The sequence below is a fragment of the Siniperca chuatsi genome, linkage group LG14 (assembly GCF_020085105.1).
Source record: "Siniperca chuatsi isolate FFG_IHB_CAS linkage group LG14, ASM2008510v1, whole genome shotgun sequence".
Taxonomy (NCBI): domain Eukaryota; kingdom Metazoa; phylum Chordata; class Actinopteri; order Centrarchiformes; family Sinipercidae; genus Siniperca; species Siniperca chuatsi.
Genome location: NC_058055.1, coordinates 15,092,726 through 15,107,780, shown reverse-complemented (window position 1 = coordinate 15,107,780; position 15,055 = coordinate 15,092,726). Strand labels below are relative to the sequence as shown.

The 15,055-nt window shown below is 40.9% G+C and overlaps 2 protein-coding genes across 10 annotated transcripts in view; both read left to right on the top strand.

The window, feature by feature from the left end:
- Positions 1–16: 16 nt before the first annotated feature.
- On the top strand, positions 17–5,511 carry ccdc169 (coiled-coil domain containing 169). 3 transcript variants are annotated; one of them, XM_044223319.1, is made up of 8 exons: positions 17–458; positions 559–641; positions 856–966; positions 1,961–2,001; positions 2,880–2,978; positions 3,510–3,563; positions 4,051–4,127; positions 5,019–5,511. In XM_044223319.1, exons 1-8 carry the CDS (start codon positions 382–384, stop codon positions 5,206–5,208), a joined length of 732 nt encoding a protein of 243 aa, XP_044079254.1. In that variant the 5' UTR covers positions 17–381; the 3' UTR covers positions 5,209–5,511. The 3 variants fall into 3 exon arrangements, with proteins under 3 accessions (XP_044079254.1, XP_044079255.1, XP_044079256.1); XM_044223321.1 differs by having other exon boundaries at positions 394–458; positions 559–651; XM_044223320.1 differs by lacking the exon at positions 3,510–3,563.
- A 3,953-nt stretch (positions 5,512–9,464) lies between these two features.
- Positions 9,465–15,055, top strand: part of dclk1a (doublecortin-like kinase 1a) — a 51,656-nt gene continuing 46,065 nt past the window's right edge. For 2 of the 7 annotated variants that reach the window (XM_044222221.1, XM_044222226.1), the window contains exons 1-3: positions 9,466–9,771; positions 10,375–10,770; positions 11,473–11,822. In XM_044222221.1, coding sequence (XP_044078156.1) covers positions 10,410–10,770; positions 11,473–11,822 — 711 coding nt within the window. In that variant the 5' untranslated portion in view covers positions 9,466–9,771; positions 10,375–10,409. Of the gene's footprint in view, positions 9,772–9,968; positions 10,276–10,374; positions 10,771–11,472; positions 11,823–15,055 lie in introns of those variants that run through there. The other 5 variants (XM_044222225.1, XM_044222227.1, XM_044222223.1 and 2 more) reach the window with 4 other exon arrangements.

Below are 15,055 nucleotides of genomic sequence, written 5' to 3'. Positions count from 1 at the left end.
CACACACACAGACATATTCCAACTGCATGGTGTTTTTCAGTTGTAATTAGATACTCTGCAAGATAAATCAACCGGCATTCATAGGCCATTAATGTTGAATTAAGAGATTGGAATAAAGGAAGCCAATTTTCAGGCCTAATTAAGCGCGAAATGAGCTTCATAAAATGGCTGTTTGCAAAATTACTGTATGTAAAGAATATGTAATTTACTAGTTATTTATTCGTGTATTGTCATATCAAACCGAGGAGGAGGTTTTATTTTCAAACCTCCCTCCAATCTGCGCCATAACGTCCGGGGCCGCGTGAAAAACCCGGAAGCTGCGGTCTCCATGGAAACCCTGAGGCACAAACTTTTCTTTAGTTTGATGTCAGTTCTTCAAACATGACTGGAAATAGCGACTACAGCAAGTCCGATTTGACACGCCTTCAGGCAGAACTTGAGCAAGAGAGGGAAATGAAGTAAGTCTATTTGAAGTGTATGTATTACTTGTAAAATTATCAAGGAGATGAAATGTTATTTTCCACTGCAAAAATAGCATCGTCTGGCTCTTGATTACAGAGAAATGCTTGAAGAGTCAGTATCTGATCTGCGGAGTACCATGTGTGAACTGCAAGATAGACTGCACAGTGTTGATGGGGAAGGTGAGGTTTGGTATGTTTTTTAGAATATATCTATAGTTATATATCTGTCACCTCGACCCACAGTGGCAAGTTGTTACCCAACAAAGGTTTAGCTTAGCTGGTATCCACCGGTTTCTATCAGCCCAGTCAGTTTTCACTGTTGTCTGTAATGTGTCCTGCCCCAAATGTGACTACAGTGTGACCTTCCTTTCCTCTGTTTATTCTGGTGTGCCAGGAAATGAGTGGAAGACGAGGTATGAGACACAGATAGAGCTGAATGGACAGTTGGAAAGACAGATGTCACTCATTCACGAGAGACTGGAGGACCTACGAGGAAACCCCATGGGTAAGTTTACAGGCCAGCTTTTAAAGGGGTTTTTGCTGGAAGTACATTTGTTCAATTCAATTAAATTTTATATATATAGCGCCAATTCATAACAGAAGTTACCTCATTGTGCTTTTCATGTAGAGCAGGTCTAGATCGTACTCTTTATAATGTTATTTACAGAGATCCAACAATTCCCACCATGAGCAAGCACTTGGCAACGGAAGCAAGGAAAACTCCCTTTTAACAGGCAGAAACCTCGAGCAGAACCAGAGTCAGGGTGGGCGGCCATCTGCCTCCACCGGTTGGGTTGATTGAGAGGGGGAGACGGGAGAGATATGGAGAGACAGGAACGAGAACATACAGTAGCACAATGCAAATTCCACAGAGATTTAAAATAATAGTAATGGTAATGGTAGTTGTAATAATATTAATACAAAAATAATAGTAATAATAATTGATAATAATAATACTAAGACTAATAATAATAATTGTAGCAGTGGCTGTTGAGTAGGAACATCCACAAGAAGATCCAGACTCTGCAGCTCCGGAGGCAGAAATACCTGCTGAAAGCGACAGAAGGAAAGAGGAGAGAGACGATAAAGCACAAAACTACGGGAGAGAGAAGATGTCGAGTTAGTAACATGCATTAATGGGATATGGTCTTATTGGAATCCATAAACTTAAATCAAGTTTAACACAAAAGTTAAACACCTCAGTATGGTTTACTTTCTCCACACAAAGAGCGGCATCATTGCAATACATCTACAGTAATACTTTTAAATACCAAAACCACTTTCGGGCAAACTCAAGATCTACAGTACATGAAGCAGCTAAGGGCTAATGCTTGGCCACCTTGAAAAACGGGGAACTTAGGTTGAGTGTTAAATGGCTCCTCTGTCTGCTCTGAAAGCAGAAAGAGGAGGGATGTTGAAGACTATTCAAGTACTCAAGCAAGTTTGTATTTTAATGCATGCACTCATAATGCTCACACGCACTCTCTTGTTTTTCACAGATCGATTGGCCTCCATTCGATCTTATGATGACATGACAGTAGTGAGTGCAAACATGACAATTTTCTATTAAGCTTTTTCTTGATCTGTTTTGTCGTTTTGGTGTTATTTAGTGAGTTTTTTACCAGCAGAGAGAGCCAGAGACACAGAATGAGGGGAGAAGCCAGAGAGGATTGTAATGCCAGCTGCTCTCCATCCTCCAGTTGATGCAGGCCTAACAAACCAGAGTTTAATCACAGCACTGTAATCACGGAATTACAAACCATGAGAGAGTAATGCACACTAATTACAATGCTTTAACACATACACACACACACACAAATGCACACCACATGCAAATGCAAGAGCATGTCACAGTATGTACAGCTCCAAAGATGAGTAAAATATACATTTAATGCACACATTCATGTATTTGCCCACATTCAAATGCATGCGTTTATGTAACTGTAATATTTAACTATTAATAAAATTCTCAGCAGTTGGCTGATCCACAAGCACCAGACTGATTCTTAAGAATTGGTAAAATGCTACATGTTTAAACACACTGCTTATGGTGGTATTCATTAAAGCTGACTACAGTTGCTTATTTTGGGGCACATGAAGAAGAAGGAAACTGTTCCAAACCCAGATATATGCCAAGTCTCATTGCTCTGCTCTGTGTTAGAAATCTCATGTAGCCTTACCATGTCTCAGCTCCAATGTGTTTATTTGATTATTGAATAATGTATGAGCCTAATCCATTTTTGTGCTCATGTTGTCTGCCTGAATTATTCTGTTATTGTTTTATCCGATCCTAGTAGATGGCACAGAATAACTCTAGTACAAATTGATCTGCAATTAGACATAAGCAGTGCAACACCTTTATAATTTGTGGCCTCTTTGTTATGAATGTTGCTAATTAATGGGAACGCTTTGCGGCAGGAAACACTGAGACAGCGCCTGAAGCTCCTGACTGAGGAGAAGTCTGACCTCCAGAGTCAGCTGATGGACTGTCATCTCAGAATTGAACAGGAAGGAAAGGTGTGGATCTCAGCTGTTCCAGTTGACAGAGCACAATTAGAGGGATTTTGTGTCTGCTGGTTTAGTTTTATTATTTCTCAGACAAGCAGCTTTACATTTATCAGGTGATAATATTTCAGTAACAAATTACCTTCATTAGCAAAGGATTAAAAAAGATTTGGCTGATATTTTTGTTTTGCATTCTTTTTAGCAGCCATCGCTACAAAATTGAACCCTAACCTTTGTCCTGTACTGCTACGATGAGGCCAGTATGCTCTTAGCTTAGCGGCTTGGTTCTTTGTTTATTGTTCTGCTCAACAAACAGCGAGATATTAGTTCAATAAAGGTTTAACACGCAGCATGTGCAGCCAGTAATCCACGTTCTAATCTGTTGCTCATTAACACTGAAGACCTCCTGAAATACACACTTGCAGCAAACACAGAACAAGCACTACACCATGAGCAGACAGATTATTACTGACTGTTAGAACAAGTGTAGTCCATGAATGCAAAAATGTGACAATATAGCCCTCTGTTTCTTTTAAAAATCAGGCATTTCATAAAACCAATGATGAGAGGCGGGCATACCTTTCAGAAATTGCTAAGGTAAGCATTCCCTTTCATCCATGTCAACAGCAGTGCTCATAACTAAGCAAGTCAAGCAAGTAGCTCTCAAACCAAACCTATTGACTACTAATCATTGAATATTAAATATATGCCACACGGAAAAATAGTTGTCATGGTTAAGTGCTACAAAAGGGGACAATACAGTGTAGAGAACTTCTTTTTCAGGCTTAGTTATAATTTCGCATTCATTCTCTAGTGCTATTCTCTCCTGTTATATAATAAGTGAGACTCTGTTCAACCAAAAAAGTGAGTCAAGGACTTTCTGCCTTATGCTGCAACACAACCGGTTCCTGCAGGACTGAAAGGAAATTCAACTGCATTTCTCTACATTTTAGAAACTAATCTTTACATTTGAAGTAGCATGTGACAGCGTGTGACTGGCTCGTGCCTGCTGTAAACAAAAAAGCATAAACACAATGTTTATGTGGATGGAGTGCACTTACTCATAAATTGTCCGCTGCCGCAGCTGTCCTCCGCCCTTGAAGCCCAAAGAAGACAGTACACCACCCAGCCACGGAGGGCACCAGAGAGCAAACACAGGAGGTCAGTGAGGCACAACACTTACAGGTGATAGACACAATAATAGGAACCACTGTGCAAGGAACAAACTATGGCCTCAAAAATGACTGTAGAGTTGAATTAATTTAAAAAACAGAACATCCTAAGCTTCACAAAGGTAACATTTTTTTGAATGCCTTAATTTCATACCAGCTTATTTTTATGTTCACTTTTTATTGGATTTATTTATAAGGGACCATGCACAAATACGTAATACATGCTGAGTTTTACCTGAGTTAGCAGTTTTCATCTGCAGTCCAGTGGCAGATCACAATAAAACATACACACACAGTAAGTACAGAACCGAAGTATTGCTTTTAACTAAATTTTTAATTTGGCTTTAAAGTTAATGTTACAACTGAAACACTTTAAAGAGAGCTGGTAGAGAGCTGCACTGAGTGATGGCTTTAATGCTAAAAGGGAACAATTGTTATGGAAAATATTCTAGTGTGCCCTCAGGGTGAAGGGAGACAAAGTCATATAACAGAGAAACCAAAATATTTAACATTTTATGCACAAAACACTATAATCAGTTTATAGACCTCCTTGACTCTTTAACTATATTTACTATGTGACATACCGTGAGTAAATATCATCTTGGAATTTCTGTGTAAATTGATTTGTTTTGGCATCAGACTTAATATTGCAGTTAGTGTACTGATTTGATTTGTAGCTAATAAAGTAATCATGCTGGACACATTAATTCAGAATTAATAAATGAATAAATTCTAAGATGTGTCTTCTTAGAATATTATTGTTGCAGGATTTGAATTGAGAAATTCAGTGTTATTTCAGCTCTTTGAGACACTTTAATAGAAAGCATTGTGTATCTGCTATTTGTGTCTGCTAAACTAACTATATTTTCTGATTTAATAGAGAGAAGCAGACCAGCAGGAAGGCAGAGGCTGATTCTAAGAAAGGAAAAGAGAGAGAAGAAGATGGAGGAGGAGTATGTGTGAAAGGAGGAGGTGGTGGTGGTGGAGCAACAGCAGAGAGGAGAGAGGAGAAGAAATCCCAAAGGGGAAGGTTACCCACCTTAAAGTACTACCTGAAACACAACCCCTAACCCAAACCTGGTGTTATAGCGATTTTTTTAAAAGAGGTAATGTTGCTCTCTTCTGTGCATGCTAGAATGATTGCAGTAGAAAATTGCCATATACTTATATTTTCAGTGCAAGAATGTATGTCCTTCAGCTTCCTGTGGCTTTGTTCACATTTCTCAAAGGCTGATTGTGAGGAAACAATGCAGTTCCTGTGTAGGTTTTCTACCCATGTGCCACTGTCAGTATTGTAATTCAGTGTTTATTTTAGAGTCAATGGCAAATACAGTGTTACACTGATGTCATGGTATAAAATGTTGCATTTATAATGAAGTCTGGCATTATTATTTCCTTACACGTCTCTTTGTTTCAACAAAAAGAGTAGCCATGAGGAGAAATGTTTAAGAGGGGGGAATATTACAGTCTTTGAGTGTTGTGAGGTCATCTCCTAATGTGCCAGAAGCCTGCTGAGTCTGACATTTCTGGTGTCACTGCAAATTTTTTTCTCACAGCACCTCCTACGACTTGCATTATGTAAGTAGCACCAACAATCCACCACTCTCTCCATATGTGGTTCATCCACAGAGCAACAAGTCACCCCCATTCCACCCACTGACCGCCTTTGTAAATGTAGGTGGAAGAAAACTGTATCCATGAGTTGCAGTAGTGAATAGGAAAATTGCCAGAAGCTGTTTCAATTGTGTTTGTGAAGAAGTGTGGAGGATGGGTTTGGTTCTTGTCAGCCTCAAAACATTGAATTGAAACAATATCTCATAACAAAGGAGTGGTCTTATAGGCAAAACCAGCATGCATTCATCATTTTGTCTTGTCCCTTTAGCTTTATCTTCCTTGTTCACTGATTGGTCTGTAGCTACAGTGATGTCATATTAATTAGCTCATGGATTGTGCCCTAAAATTGGGTTTAGAGACAATGAGGTTACAGGAAAAGAGTAATTCATAGGTGATCTTTATGCATTACCTATTCTACGACTTTATGTCCAAGGCCGACATGGCAGTGTGTTGTAGTGACCAGGGAACTGGCCTTTAACTAGAAGGGCAAAGATCAAGCCCTGGTATCAACAAGCATCAGACCAGCTGAACTGTCCTTTAGCATGGCACTGAATGATCAACCACCTTCAGCTTGCTGTGAAGAAAATTTCAAAATTTCCTTACATGAATTAATAAAAATATTATAATTTTAGTGACAAATCTGGGTTTTGAATGTACCTGATAGCAGTACTCCACCCAAAACCGAGTCTTTCCTAAGCTGAACATCAGATTGTAAAAAATTGTAAATAAAATAAAGATGTTATTGTAGTGAAGATGTATGGAGACATCAGCACAGACTGAATGATGGATATGAGGACGTTTTATGATTTACACCTTTAAGGTCTATATTTGGATGTAATATCTTAAATATTCTATGATCCCACAGGGTCGGTCCTTAATTTATCGGTCCATTCATTCAATAAACCAATTCCAAAAACTATCACCTGATGACATCATCAATCCAAATCTTAATCATCAATTCCCAGCTCCAGGAGACATTTGTTTGTGTTTGCTGGTATTGACTTTACTGTCTATATTCATTGGTAGGCCTACAGTACAGTGTGAATTCTGTTTTAGAGTATTTTCCATTTGTGCGTCCACTCATATGTTTGATATGGTTGGCTGACATGGTGTACAATCCTAAATGTGCTGCAGTGACAGGTTGTTTGTCTTAGATTAATGACTTAATTTAAAGACAGCCAGTCCATGTTGCCTTATGAAAGAGTGAGCACATTTACAGCACACCACTCTCTCTCTCCTCCTCCTCTCTTTTTCTCTCTGTTTCATGCACAAGCTCACTGCACCCTGCCCCATGAATTACACACTCCGAGATATCTGCTGCTGACAGGTGAAACACGGTGACAAATCACTACAGTATCTGTCAAAACACCATGAATCACACTACTGCTGCCTGCCCATGCTAACTCTTCTCTCTGTACTCACCATACGTATGCTATGTGTGTGTATATGAGACTCATTTGCAAGTGTGCGTGTGTGCATGCACTTGAACTAAATGTGCATGTGAATTGACTAGACTGTTTTAAAACCTGTAAGATGTGTCAACTATGGACCTTCGCGGCTGTCCCTATGTTCACATACTGTGTTGTGTGAAATTGTAAAGACATTACTGTAGCATAAAGATGCGCTGATTACTGATAGAATGGAAAGAGTATCTTTGTACTGTAGCATCTGTCAACAGTCTGAGTGGGTGGGTTTTTAAATGTCTCTCCTGAGCATTGAAATTAAGACAGATTTAATTTTCAGAATTATTCCAGATGGGATTCGCCACAATATGAATCTTCAGTCCATATATCCACATCTTAATGAGCTCCAACTTTGTGTTTATTATCATTCACTTCACAGAAGAGCGTTAGCCGATAAGCGCAAATTTTTGCTTTTACTTGTGTTTGTTTAGTGTGTCTGAAACAACTTTTATGGTCAAAAAGTTGCAGTTTCTGAGAGAAGATCTCTGTCCTTTTTTATGAGGAATAGCAGATCATAAAACTGTCCCATCCAAATTAAATGAGCTCTGCATAGTTACATTTACAAATAAAATAAAATGTGCCTGCAAAGACACTTTGATAGCCTTAGTTATTCTATTATATTCTGTATGCTTGATTACTTTGAAAGTTGCAATAACTTCAAAGCATATTTCATCCATTTTTCATTTTTGTTATTTGAATACCGGTAGACACTGACAAATATCAGATTTGACTTGCAGATTCTTAGGCATTAAGAATGGAAATGAGACCATGGTCCTGCTTTTAAGTCCTTTGCCGTGTCCTCCATCTTTCTTGCGCTGGTCTAAAGACACATTCCCCCACAGGTGCCCTGTTTCCCCAGGATTAATTTAGACAGGAACACCTTGTCAGGACCTCAGTGTGTGAAACACACTTGTGTATGTCTCCCCAAAATAGAAAAATCTAATCTTCTTTCTGTTGCTGTCACAGATTCTGATGCATGCATGTGCACATAGTCAAAAAAACAGGTCTGCGCAAGGAAGCAGTCATAAAAGATGTAATCACGTACTGTCTTTGACCATTAAAATGTCTGCTATATTCATGTAAATTCTGGATTAAAAGAACTGGATGGTATGATGACATGTGACCTTTTAAAACAAGCAACAAGTGTCACAAACATTACATGAATGCAAAGAAAGTGGATAAAGTGTAAACATGTAAAACAATGTCTTCAACCTGTTAAACACTGTAAATACAATGGGAGAGGGACAGTATTATAAGAGACTGGGGCTATAACTTTCACCATCACTGACACAGATAAATGCTGGGTAACACACACACACACACACACACACACACACACACATATAGTTCATCAGGGAGTGGTGATGGAGCGGAACTGGGGGGTCTCTGGAGGCCAGGATGTAGGTCAGTGGTCTGTATCTCTTCCATCGCTCAGAGAGACTATTTCCTGCCATCACATGCAAACAAACTTTCGAGCTTATAGGAAGAAACAAGCTTATGATAATGAGACAGCAGCATCCTCTCCAGCTCTCAGCTCCTTCCCTTCATGTTGCTTTATGGAGTAAACATAATGTGTTATACTCATTTAGACATGTAATCCCACTTGATACTTCATACAAGAAATAAATAGGCCTAAGTGGAAGTGAGTAAAAATCCTACTTGTCGCACTGCATTTGGTTCACTGCGAAAGCTGCTCTGTTGTCTGAATCTTATATTTTAGGTTTCAGCTGCCCTGAGACCCCTGGTGTAGCTATACACTGGAGTAACTGTGTTACTTAACATCTCACGTGCAAATATTCTTGTGGGTTAAACATAAAGCTGCTCTGTGCTTATAGTCTCAAGGTTTTAATGAGATAGGATTAACCCTTACACACCAAAATATACCTCATGATTGATGAAAATCAATTCACATTCACAAACATATAGCATGTATGTGAAATGAATACATAAGATCAGTTAAGGTGTGAATGATGATTCTACTACAATGACTAGATCATTTTCCAGAAATTTATTTTTTTGTAATTGAAAGGTTCAAAAATAAAATTTATAAATTTTTTGCTTCTCTTTCGCAAAGTGATGTTGTTTTAAACGAAAAGAGGGACTCGACTCGTGTCGGGGGGGTGGTTAGGACCAGCAGCATCCCCAGCACGGGTGGGAAGCGTGGGTTTGCATCCTAATGAGGGGTGGGGGCGCTAAATGAAAATCACGACAGAATGACGTGGAGGAGGAGAGGAAGGTGGGTGAAAAGAGAATGGGAGGGGAAGCAGCTGCTACTTATAGTTTATTTCCAGTCCAGCCTGCTTCTTGCTCACTAGGCGCGCGCGCGCGCGCACACACACACACACACACTGGTGTTTTGGTGGTGGAGCACATCAACTGGACAACAAAGGGACGCACAGGGGGTGGGGGGCTCACTGCAGCCAGAATAGGATCACACGTTACCACCATCCAGTGTCAGCGACAAGCTCACTGAACTCTTTTTCCACATCTGGTTGGGAAATAAAACATCAGTCAGGCTGGAGGTGACCGTCACAGAAGCGTTAATTGGTCGTGTAGGTAAGCCTGTCAATTATCAAACGATGTAAAAGTGATTCATTCTTTAATTTGTCATTTGCATCATTGTCTTAAAACATACTTCACGTTGTTTTTTTTTCAACGCATCACTCCTCTTGATCAAGGGACAAGAAAGTGAAACAACAGCCAATATCTGCCATATTTTAATAATTGTTTAATGATAATTAATTAATTTGGGGTCGCAGTTTTATGTCGGGCATGCTGAAGGCTGCTGTTTGTCCGGCTGCGCGCGGAGGTTCTGAATATTTATGAAGAGGGAAATGAATAGGCTATTATCGATTCGTGACTGCCGCTCTCTCTCTCCATCCATCTGCGCTTTGGAACAACTCACGCGCACTGTGACAGATAGTGTTGCGTCGTCATGAAGCATGCTGTCCACTGCTCGGCTTAACAGTACTTAATCTGTCATTAGGAGGTTATTTTCAGACAGCGCACCAGCGACGGACACCGGCTGGCTACTTTATCAGCCGTCCAAACCTCTCCTCGGTTGGTTTCTTCCTTCCTCTGTACCTCTCGTTTTTGTTTACTTATTCGGTATAGGGAAAACTTTTCACCGCAGCCTTATCTTCCTGTTTGTCTCCCCAGACAGTACAGCCATACTTGTGAGCCTCGGCATCGAGATGGAGATGGAGCATTTCGACGAGCGGGACAAAGGTCAGAGACACAGCCGGTCCAGTGCGAAGATGAACGGGGTGCTGAGTCCCACACACAGCGCCCACTGCAGCCTGTACCGGACCCGGACCCTGAAGACTCTGACCGCGGAGAAGAGAGCCAAGAAGGTCCGCTTCTACCGCAACGGAGACCGATACTTCAATGGGATAGTGTACGCCATCTCCACAGACAGGTTCCGGACCTTTGACGCCCTGCTGGCGGACCTGACCCGCTCCCTGTCCGACAACGTCAACCTGCCCCAGGGCGTCCGCACCATCTACACCCTGGATGGCTCCAAGAAGATCACCACTATTGACCAGCTGGTAGAAGGTGGGTATACAGCCTTACAGCACACATGGGGAACTACACTTCAGTTTGCAGGTTTAAGTGGTCAGAGTGCCTTGCAGGACTGTTCCTCTCATCGACCTGGACTCATGGCCTTAGCATCCATTTACAGGCTGGTTTGAAATCAGGCTCAACGAGATATTTTTTATGGTCACTGCTCTATAAAAATGGCTAAGCACACTGCAGATTATAATTATGAAGATTATATCTCTCATTTGATGGCCATATGGTGACACAGGCATATGTTTGGGCTCAGATTAGCTCTCTCTTGATCTGTTTTACTCTCTAAGAAGTGACATGGGAAGAGCTATAAATTGATTGACATCTTTAGTATGGGATTTGAAAAATATATACTTGAAAAGCAGGAAGGAAAGCAAGCTTCAAAATATCCTGTATCAGTATATTTTTTAAGTTTTAATCTATTTATCAATGTATTATGCTGCCTGCTGCTAGAATAATAGTGCTGTTTCTTGGTTAAGAAATGTTGCACAGAACAAAGTAGCCAGCCGATGCTACTGTATTTGCTTACTTTCTTTCTCTGTATTCTTTCACATTCTTCACCATTTGCTCTCTCTCATTAGAGATTCTCATCTCTCCTGTTATTTCTAAAGTGCATCTAATTTCTTCTAATTTGTTTTGTAAGTAATCTCTCCTTGCTTTCCCCCTCCTCCCCCTTAACCCCAACAGGTGACAGCTACGTGTGCAGCTCCATCGAAGCGTACAAAAAGTTGGATTACACAAAAAACGTTAATCCCAACTGGTCAGTGAACGTCAAGGCCTCAGCGGCGTCCTCCCGTGGGCCTCCTTCCCTGGGCAGTGCCATGGCCGGCGCCCCCGAGAGCCGCGAAATCAAGGACTTCATACGTCCAAAGCTTGTGACAGTGGTGCGGAGCGGCGTGAAGCCCCGCAAAGCTGTGAGGATCCTGCTGAACAAGAAAACGGCCCATTCCTATGAACAAGTCCTGACTGACATCACCGATGCCATCAAGCTCGATTCTGGAGTGGTGAAGAAGATCTACACGCTGGAGGGCAAACTGGTGAGAAATCCAGAAAATCATCATTGCTATCAGTGAACTGAAAGTGTCACACAGAAAAACCACAAGATTGAATGTTTTTATATAACTGTAGAATATAAGGAGCCCATTTATAACCATTGTTAGTGTTGTGGCCAGCAACACTACAACACACACCTTTTCGTGCTATTAGAGGACATCAGACATATCCGTGACTTGGTTTTTATCATGGCTGGCATTGCTGATTGTTAGCCTGCATTCATGGTAACAGTGTTTCTAAATGTTTACAAAGCTTAGTCTAAATGCCATCGCTGGTAATGCAGTCAGTTGGAGCTGATGTTTTGTTGCAGGTGTCACACATGATGAGTGGTTCCATTGAGAGAAATAGACCAGACATTGAGATAAGAGATAGTTTTTCTATTGCTGCTATTTTGGATATGGTTTTATGTGCAATAGAAAGATTTAGCCATCCTTCTTTTAATGAAGGTGGTGGTTTTGCATTGTTGTTGCTTGAAGAGGGGAAATAAAGATCAGCAGGCTGATAGAAGGATCAAAATGGCAAAACATTTCATGACCACACTCATTTTTCTTTCATGAGCCTTTTATGAATGACAGAACATTTGTGTCCCCGATCACAGCCGGAGCTGTGGTGAGGAAGAGCGATAGAAGAGACCGAAAGAGGTCGAGAGAGGGTAAAGATGAGAGAAATCTATGAATGGAGTCTGGGTTCTCACCCACGCTGTAGCGATGCGTGCCAGAGCTTTGCCTCTGAACACAGAAATAAATCAGAGTCTTGGCCCCCTTGATAGTCCACCCACCTATTCAGCTCCCTCTCTCAGCTGTGGAGGGAGACACTATAAAAAGAACACGCTTTAAAGCAGTACTGTACACACACATACGGATGCATAGACCCATGCACATAATCTCCACTGCAGCACTAAAATGAGGTGGCCCCATGTAGAAATGGCACTGAACTTGGCCTGCACTGCAGCTGAATGACTTCAAACACACTCTCTCTGTGCTGGCACATGTTCATGTTTGTGTGTTTGTCAAAGAAGGGAAGGCACAAAGAGAAAGACGGAGTCTCTGCCAGCATATCAGGCTTTCAGGTTATACTTGTGACATGCTTTAGCTCTCTGGTCTCTTCGTGTTTGTCTCTCATGTCACTTCTCCATCTCTCATGTCATCCCCCATTATCATTGTGTCTGTCTGTCTGTCTGCTCCCATCTCTCCGGCCTCTCTCCGGGTCATGTTGTAGCTCCAAGTTATTGAATGTAGCGACACAGAACCACTTTTCCCCTGGCAGTAGCATCAGAATGACACCATTATTTTGAAACAGATTGTGTTTGACGTCAAGGGCGTCCTGCCATTTTGTGTCGTACAGCCATAATCATCTCCTAAATGGCCAATTTGTGACTCATTCTCATGAATATACTTTTTGCCCCTTGGGCTTTTCATTCTTAATTGCCATTTTAGTACTCTGTGTTACCATTTATCTCAGTTCTAAAGAATATTCTTTATGTGTTGGCACTGGCCTGCTGTCCTGTCTCTGAAGCCATGCAGTCTATTTAATGATCCACTGTTAACCTAGCAGGAAGTCATTCCAGATTTCCTGATCTGACCTGCTGTTAGATCCAAGCATCAGCCAATAAAATCCCAGGATCAGGTTTTCCTTTAGAACCCTCCTGCTGGGGATTAAACTCATGCTATTGCACAATGTCCATTGCCCACTAACTCTGTGGTTGCCATTGGTTACGGTTATCTTGGAGATTACACAATAAATGCTGCTCTCGCCCAGTTCACCCCTCTGAGATTGGAAGTACGAGTAGTATGGTTATGCTATTTTTAGACACGCTATTGATTAGGCCTGTAGGCATGGTAACACGCTCACTGCCAAATTGGCTGGGCTGGGCTGAGTGCAGAACCAACTCCTTCTCATTTTTATGTGTGATTGTGTATGCATGCGTGTGTTAATGCATGTGGGAGAGTTTGCGTTTGTGATTATTTTATTAAGAGAACAGAAAAGGGGAGAAAGAGGGATTCTAAAGCAAGATCGGAATTAATGATGAAGAAACAGATTGGAGAGTATTTAGTAGACTGGATGGATCGAAGCACCTTTGCATAGGATTGAGAGCGTCCATGTGTGTTTCATGCATGAGAGGAAATCCTGGACAGACCTGAACAGCCTCCTGTGTCTGAAAAGGTGAAAGGTCTCAGAAAACACTAGATATGCTTGTAGCAAATTTAAACCCCCGATGAAATGTGGTTAATCCATGTTAACTTGGCCATTACAGAGAGAGAGAGGCAGTATGACAAAATCAAACCTGTTTTTATGAAATAATAATGAACCAACAATTACATGAACTGTCTATATACATCTGAATAAAAAAATCAAAATCATAATAACATATGGATGAGTGAAGATGGGAGAGATGGGACAACGACTGAACAAACTGTATGTTAATGACACTTGACTATACATTATTGAATATCAGCGTGCAAAAGGTAATTACCTGAGTGCGCATCGGGATAAGGTTACTTTAAGGGTTAAGTAGAGTATGTGTGTGTGTGTGTGTGTACTGGTGCATGCATGTGTACGCACATGTTTGTGTGTGTGTGTGAGCTGCTGCCATCAGCTGATCCAGTCATTGAGCCTATGGCAGAAGTAGGTTTCTGGGCCTGGCTGCCAGTTACGTTGAGTCCCAGCAGAGCTTCAGAGCCTAGAGAGAGAGCATCTGAGAACCGGAGCTTAGGCTCCTTCCCTTCATTAACCCCTGTAAGGAGGCCAGAGACAGTGGGGCAGGATGTATATGTATATCCCCACAGTCCTATTTTTCTTTTCTTTCTCTTTGTCAATTGTTCTCAAGGACCGTTACATGGATATTTTGTTACACAATTACTTTTAATTATTTTCATTATTCTTTCAGAAGTTTAATTCCATTAAAAATACTGCAGCGAAAGTGTGCTGAGATGAATAATAGATTATGTTTTTGGTATCTGAAGTTGGGCTAAGAGTTCAACTGAGAGTCTGTTTTCAGCTACAGTCTACTGTCAGTCCTCCTATATTTATGTGTGTGTTATGTGTATATATCTGCATTTCTGACTGTGAGTGTGTAATAGGGCTTTTCAATACTATTGCCAATATGATAACTGAGTTTCTGTATTGCAAACATATTATTATATTTGTGATACCTTGCTTTGAGGAGTATATTTCTGCCATACCCTTTTTTTATTTTACAAAGGGACCCAAACTCAAC

Excerpts from the sequence above, each read along its gene's own strand:
- ccdc169 (XM_044223319.1), top strand. The coding sequence starts at position 382 with ATGACTGGAAATAGCGACTACAGCAAGTCCGATTTGACACGCCTTCAG. Across the intron at positions 642-855 it reads GCACAGTGTTGATGGGGAAG|GAAATGAGTGGAAGACGAGG; the intron begins GTGAGGTTTGGT and ends CTGGTGTGCCAG. Across the intron at positions 2,979-3,509 it reads GAATTGAACAGGAAGGAAAG|GCATTTCATAAAACCAATGA; the intron begins GTGTGGATCTCA and ends TTTAAAAATCAG.